At 40.7% G+C, this 8249-nt stretch overlaps 1 protein-coding gene across 1 annotated transcript; it reads right to left on the reverse strand.

Moving 5' to 3' along the window:
* Nucleotides 1-323: 323 nt before the first annotated feature.
* LOC307257189 (polymeric immunoglobulin receptor-like) lies at nucleotides 324-5610 on the reverse strand. The gene is made up of 7 exons (XM_080036340.1): nucleotides 5514-5610; nucleotides 3564-3899; nucleotides 2586-2909; nucleotides 2315-2386; nucleotides 2047-2127; nucleotides 1434-1570; nucleotides 324-508 (listed from the first exon to the last, which is right to left on the reverse strand). Exons 1-7 carry the CDS (start codon nucleotides 5551-5553, stop codon nucleotides 446-448), a joined length of 1053 nt encoding a protein of 350 aa, XP_079892466.1. The 5' UTR covers nucleotides 5554-5610; the 3' UTR covers nucleotides 324-445.
* Between the last annotated feature and the right edge of the window lie 2639 nt (nucleotides 5611-8249).

Consider the following 8249-nt stretch of genomic DNA (forward strand, 5'->3'; position numbering starts at 1 on the left):
AACAGGCATTGATCTCTAGACCCTGTGTGTGTGTGTGTGTGTGTGTGTGTGTGTGTGTGCCTGTGTGTGCGTGTGTGTGTGTGTCTGTGTGTGTGTTTCATGCCTAATTAACTATCCAACATGTCTGCACAGGTGCTCTTGGGATCTCACTTTAAAAAAAGCCCCCCCCACACACACACACACGCACACACACACACACACACACACACACACACACACACACACACACGGAAATGACACAGAAGGATTTTTTTTAATTCTTTATTGCTTCTGTATAATTCAGTGTAAACGGACCGACGAACCTCGCATACACAATCGATCGTTAAGTAGACAGTATGCAGTATATACATGTTTAGTATGTAGGAGGGAGGACGTTAGTAGGGCTTTTACAACACAGCCTAAGTCTAATCTGTGATTTTGTGAGAGTGTTAGTAGGTTTTTGTTCCTAGTCTCTGCACAAGTCCTCACATGTGGAGGCTTGATCCAATTCCTTATAGGTAACAGGGAACTGTGAAGAAAAAAAATAAAAATAAAAATAAGGTCAATAGTTTTACCATGGTGAAAAGAAAATACATCACAACTATAGTATACAAGCAGCCATTGCAATTGTTTTATTAACGAAAATGAAAAGCGATAGAGTTCTTATTACGCCAGCTGTTGTTCCTGGGTGAGCGTGTAACCATGACAAAGGCATTAAGAAAAACTATATAATAATAGCATTCTGTGCACCGATGGTCTCGTTTGCTGTTACATGACATTTAAGCTCATCAGAGGAAAAATGAGACTGTTTCAGAAATATTTGAATGATGAATGTGATGCACATTGGCATGTTTTTATTTACAAAGCCTTGACTGGGAAGCTTCCTCGTTATTTAACAGAAATGCTGCTTGTTTCAGATGGGCTTTATCAGACCCGCTCCACTGACATGCTTATGCTTTATGTCCCACAAGCCCGGTCTGAGCTGGGAAAGACAGCTTTTAGCTTCAGTGTCCCCGACTCCTGGAACAACTTACAGCTAAAAATTAAACTAAATACATTCATATCCTTTGGCCAATTTAAACAGAATATGTTGGATCTGCCAAACTCTACTTGTAACTGTTTTAATTAGACTATATTGTACTTTATGCCTTTTAATTGCTGCCACTCTTCCCCACTCTGTAAATGTTTCAATCGTTTTGTTTTTTCTTCTCTTCACTTGTTGTGTATTTGATGTTTTTGCATTGAATATTTTGTTTGTATTGTTGTTTTGACTCGACGTCATTGAAAATGAGGGTCACCCCTCAATTGGTCTCTCGAGGATAAATAAAAGTTAAATGAAAAAATGAAAATGAAAATTTAAAAGTTCCTTATAGCTATTTTTAATCTGCATTAAAGTTGTAAATTCCCCTTTTACTGCTTTGTGAACACAGACATTCAGGGTTACAGAAAGTCACCTCGAACTTGCTGATGTTTAGAGTTGAGTTCCTCTTTTTCTTCCAGATGTAGAGAATCAGCAGGGTAATGACCAGCAGTGACCCACCAACGGACAACACACACACAACCAGAAGCCAGAGGTAACCATGGCAGGGGACTGGGAAGGAACAGATAGAGAGAGAGAGGCATAAGGGGTAAACAATTCACCCCCCTCAGTGCTGGCATTGAGATATGAACTAAGCATACAGACAAGATTATTTTTTTGTACCAGGCCTTAAATAGGTTTAATAATGCTGTGAAAGCGGCATATTTAACATGGGAGTCAATGAGAAATTGCTCTTTTGAAACCTGCCAATAGTGGCCAGTCGGTGAACTACAATTTTTGTCACTTCCGCATTGGATGCTGGTAGAACTCGCTGTGATTGGGGCTTGGGGTGTACATAGGGTCAAAAAGCAAGGGAGATTCCGAAAATGTGTTATCTTGTATGAGATAAATACTGTTTCCAAAAAAAAGAATTGCAAAAAATCTGATTTTATTTATTAAACTGGACAGACTTTACATCATGTTAACTTCATCATACTCTCACTAATGTAAAGAAGAGATGTATAAATAAGTGAAGTAGTATTTCTAACCTGTGAGCTGGTCTGTGGCTTCATGCAGAGATGATGGAGGGGAACTGGAGATGAAGGGCTGCGTTGTTGGTGGGGTGAAGGCTGACAGAAAGTGGAAAAGGTTGGAGAGAACTCAATGAAACGGATGGATAGATGGATGGATGAATAGATGGATGGATGGCTAGATGGATGGATGGATTGATGGATGGATGGATAGAGAGATAGATGGATGGATGGATGGATGGATGGATGGACGGACGGACAGACAGAAACACATATTATGTCTAACCTGTGACTTCATGCAGATTTGATGGAGGTGAACTGGACATTACGGTCTGTGTTGGTGTTGGTCGGGTGGAGGCTGATGAGACAGAAAGTGGAAAAGGTTGGAGCAGGAAAACTCAATGATAGGTCAGACAGACAGAGAGACAGACAGACAGACAGACAGATATTTACTGAGCTTAAAGTGGTACTACCTTAATTCCAGAGCATATCGGAGTTTATTTCACATGATTTTACAATACTTATACAGTACGTACTCAAATAGAACAACTACCCACCATCTACAATAATAATAGGCTGTTTGCGATAGGAATCTGGAGACAGAGCTCTGCCGTAACCACACTTGTACCATCCTGTGTCCGCCGTGGTGGCCTGTGTGATGGTCACATACAGTCCAAATAGGGATCCTTCTCTATACTCAATGCCGTATCTGCCATTCTGTCCTCTGTTCTGATCAGTTTCAATGAGGATGTCTTCCTCTTTTTTACACTCTCCTTTACACAAAAACTTCTGCTTTCCGTAGACAGTGTAGGCGCATGGATATGTCACATTTTCTCCTTCAGTGTATGTGTGAATAACACCAGAGTATCCATCCCACCGTGCTGTAGAAAAGAAAACAAAATCTTAGTTACTTGTAAATGGTAAATGGTAAATGGACTCCACTTATATAGCGCTTTTCCCTGGTTTTTCACAGACTCAAAGCGCTTTACATTGTTTTGTACACATTCACCCAATCACACACACATTCATACACTGATAGCAGCAGCTACCACGCAGGGTGCAAGATAACTATCGGGAGCAATTCGTATTGTAGTCAATTACCTGCCATTCAGGCCCTGAAAACAATCTGATAATACTGACAAGGACAAGGAAGTCGATCGATCGATCGATCAGTAAAATGCTCTATGGGTAATAATAAGAACCATCATCAATAAAATGAGAAACCATACATCATAAATAACTAACATCTTTAAATATATTATAAATATTCACTCAATTATGCGGTTAAACTACTTATAGTAGAGACTAGTTATAGTGCATTTGTGTTTTCTATTTTCTTTCTGTACATAGGCTGTGCATTTGTATATCTGTTGTATATTTGTCTAAGTGAGTTACGCTTGTGTATTTGTTATTTGTACCTTTATTCCTGGGGGGGGGCCTCTTGGACCAGATCAATATTGTAAATAAGAAACTGTTCATAATGTTTTATCTGGAAAAATAAAGGTTAAATACATTTAAAACAAAAAAAAACTTACCGTCCGATACTCTGACCTCAAAGTCTGAGAATGATTCTAGGATCGAACCTGTGCCCAGACCACACCTGTACCGGCCCGTTTCAGACCTGGTCGCATTTGTGATGGTCACCGACAAAATTCCTCTGGTAGAAGATTCATTTTTGTATTTGATGCTGTATCTGCCACTCAGGGAACTGATGCCATCGGTTTTAATGAGAATATCGTCTGCCTTGCATTTGTCCTTACAGAAGAACTTCATGTTTCCAGACCGAGCCAAGTGGATATTAATTGTACCAGTGTCTCCCTCGGCTATGGTGTAAATGTTGAGGCTTTGTCCAGGGTTTCCACCGCACAGTGCTGTTGAAAACATGAACAGAGAAAAAAACTGATGGTCATTCCATTCTGTAGCATTTACTGACTCTAAAACATGCGGTCACATTTTAGAAATACAACTAGGACTGAATTGTCGAAAAGCTGTAGAATAAACTTACATCAGCGAACAACAGGACACCCGAAAAACATATCAAACATTTGGATCATGTCCAAAGGCAGTAGTGGAGCAAATAAGTGCTACAGTCTTTCAATTTGTGATACAAGCGGGAACATTGGCATGAGCAGTCTCCATGGGTCACTTGACAAGAAAAAAAAAAAAAAAAGTTTTAATGAATAAACCCATTAGAAAGGGGAGACCGGGGATAGTAGGCACACTTTTTACTCTAGTGAGAATTGCTCATCACCTAAAAATTTTTCAACAGTCATTCCTAGATAAAATTGAAGTTTAAGGTGTTGGCTTGAAATGTGAACCCCTCACTTTTTCTAACTTATTGTAATAAAGAAGAAATTAATCATCAAAGACACCCTTACACATTGTGACAACCAACCCCATCAAGGGGTCTGTTGTCACACACTATGTGGTTGTTTGTCACAATGTTATCTTAATGGGAATAATCTTAAAAAGAAGGCATGAAAGCAGAACTACATTTTAAAGTTTAATTGCATTGTCAAGTTGACAAATAGGCCTACATAACTTACCGTTTCTTCTTCTCTAGCTGGGGTGGAGTGCACTGGGGTGCAGTAGCCTTGGTAGCTGGTCTAGTTTGGGATGCGCTGGGTTGTTTTGATTTTGTTGCCCTTTTTTCTTTTGCATGCTAGCTGCCTTTTCCTGCTCTATTCTTTCCTTCTCTGGGGTGTCAGTGAGGATACAGCTTGACAATTTCTTTCGTTATTAGGTTTGTTTTCTGGCTGCAGCCTTTGGATAACATGTGACAACCAACCCCCCAAAAAATGTGACGACCAACCCCAGCTTGAAGTTCTTGTTAGCATCAAGGCCAACAACCATCTGACTACAAATTAGCTTGCTAACAACAATCTAAACTATAGCTTACCCTTCACACTTTTTTAGGGTAACAAGTGTTTTGTCATAAACCCATTGTGTAAAAGCATAGAAGAAAAATACTGAGGAGCTAAATATTTTCAATTTGACATGAAAAACACAAACAGTCCTCTCACCTCAAATTCAGCAGTCTAACTCCAAGGAAGACTATGTAGGTGACCTCTGATCCCAATTCTGTATATTTACATACCAAAATTTCACAGACAGGGCCTTCTGGTTCCGAGATATAACGATTGTGACAACCAACCCGTGTGACATATAACCCCGTTCTCCCCTGTATTTCCACAAGAAATTTTCAAATTCACAATTTCAAATGTCTCGGACAATTTTTCTTTCCATACGAGGACAGAAATGAGTACACTGTTACCATCAACAACAACTAATGCTGAAATAGAAACATTTAAAAATCAATTTTCCTATTGTGAATAAATTGCCCCCAGTGACCCATGGAGACTGCTCATGCCAATGTTCACGCTTGTATCATCAACTGAAAGATTCTGATGAAAATAAGCACTTAGCCGCTCCACCACAGTGTGTGCTGCAGCGGTAAATAGACAGACAGGTAATCAGGGCCTCACCTGATAGGAAGCAAACGAACAGGACGTGGTTGATACTCATTCTGGATGGAGAAATAGCATTGATAGGAGAGCTGCCTCTGTCACTCCTCTCTCTCTGTCTGTCTGTCTGTCTCTCTGTCTGATCGATCGGGGGCACGGAGCTGCTTTAAATTAATCTTTGACGTCACTGCTACTTTACTTAGTATTTCAATTGAACTTTCCCTTTGACGCTCTCTCTTCCTCATTCTCTGTTTGTGTGTATGTGTGTGTGTGCGTGTGTGTGTGTGTGTGTGTGTGTGTGTGTGTGTATGTGTGTGTGTGTGTGTGTGTGTATGTGTGTGAGTGTGTGTGTGTTTACAGAATCATTACTAACTGACCAAATGTGGACTCAGCAGTATTTCATTAGTAATTTCTCAATTGAGGATGTGAAAATTCATTGTAATATTTCGTAAGGGTGGTTTCTCGGATTGCTGAACATGTATTCTTACTGCTTTTTCAACCCTTGGTAACCTTGAACCGAAAATGCTATGAATTGAACTTTCCCAAATAGACTTAAAGTATATTATCTATTCCTCTCTAGTTACTGACACGCACGCACGCACGCACGCACGCACGCACACACACACGCACGCACGCACGCATGCACACGCACACACACACACACACACTTTGATCAGAGGTGCAGTGGCATCTGTCCCATATGGTTTTCAGTCACCGCTCCAGTGGCCCATGTGTGTGTGTCCACTTTGATGTTACATAACACTCCACACCATGTTTCTGGTTTGACCCAAACTGTGAACCATGAGGCTAATCTCTTTGTTTTTTCGCTTGACATATTTGAATATTTTTGGACTGTCCCTAAAGCCAGATGAAAGTAGGGATGCATACAGGCAAGGCAAGTTTATTTCTATAGCACAATTCAGACACAAGGCCATTCAAAGTGCTTTACATGGGCATGCCATTAATTAGACCAGGTGCAAGATTCAAAGTGTGTATTGTCATATGCACAAATAAGAAACATGTTCTCAGTCATACAATCACATTCTTTCTTTGTTTTCCACAGACTGAATGCCAAGAAAGAAATATATAAATATGCAATATACAAGTAAAATAGAAAGAAAGCAGCAACAATACAGAATATACAATTTACAAGGTACAGAGGCTTTAAAGCTCCCATATTATACACTTTTCGGTTCTATTATACACCATATTATATGGTCTTAGTGGTCCCTAATACGTTTTTCTTTAATTGTTTGCTGAAAAAAACTTTCAGATAATTTATTGTACTATGCTGATGTTCAGCTAATCTCACAATGGCCTATTTTTTAAAAAGAGCTGCAGCTCCCCTCGTAAATATACAATCTTTGAGCTGCCCCCACCCCCTGTCCGGAAGCGAAGCCAGATACGCCTCGCTCTCTGTCTGTCGGGGCCGTGGACCAATAAGAAATAGGGGTGTGGGCTGCACAGTGGAAGCTTCTGGCTTTCCAGTTTGTGAGGTCAGAAACTGGGAGAATTCTGACTGGAGTATATTGGGGGGGAGGGGTGGGGGTTTCAGAAAAGGGGAGAGTGAGAAAAGGAGAGATTGTTATTTTTTTTTATATTTTGGCAGTCTCTAGGCACACCGTGGACGCATGGATATGTTGGAACACATTTAAAAAGTGCATTTAGCATAATATGGGACCTTTAATAACGAACGCACCTACACACACCTACACACACACCTACACACACCTACACACACCTACACACACCAACACACACCTACACACACCTACACACACCAACACACACCTACAAACACCTACACACACCTACACACCAACACACACACCTACAAACACCTACACGCACCTACACACACACCTACACACACCAACACACACCTACACACACCTACAAACACCTACACACACCTACACACACCTACACACACCAACACACACCAACACACACCTACACACACCAACACACACCAACACACACCTACACACACCTACACACACCAACACACACCAACACACACCTACACACACCTACACACACCTACACGCACCTACACTCACCTACACACACCTACACACACCTACACACACCAACACACACCAACACACACCTACACACACCAACACACACCAACACACACCTACACACACCTACACACACCAACACACACCAACACACACCTACACACACACCTACACACACCTACACACACCTACACACACCTACACGCACCTACAGTCTCACTCAAGCTCCTTCAATTGAAGATATAATGCTAAATAGCAACACGGTTAGGTAATCAAATCATTTGTTAACAACATCAGGAAATAGGAACCAAAAATCTGATTTTCAATGCGTCTATTTGAAAAGAGATTTGTTCCGACATTCTGTAACTGCTCAACATGCTGAGTTATAGTCCAGATTCAAGACAATAGAACCAGATTGGAGCTAAATATAGTTAACACACCAGTACAAGTTCTTCAGTTTGTGTGTGTGTGTGTGTGTGTGTGTGTGTGCAATAACACTCTCTGAACAAAACAGCATTGGGGAAATGTCAGCGCCACATAAACAAAAAAATATCCTCCCTCCGTAAAGTGTTACGTTGCTATGACTACACACCCACAGCTCTTATTTACGAAAGAAATTGCATTTTCAAATTAAAACACACACACACACACACACACACACACACACACACACACACACACACACACACACACACACACACACACACACACACACACACACACACAAACA

This window comes from Ammodytes marinus, assembly GCF_949987685.1.
Source record: "Ammodytes marinus genome assembly, chromosome: 11".
Taxonomy (NCBI): Eukaryota; Metazoa; Chordata; class Actinopteri; order Uranoscopiformes; family Ammodytidae; genus Ammodytes; species Ammodytes marinus.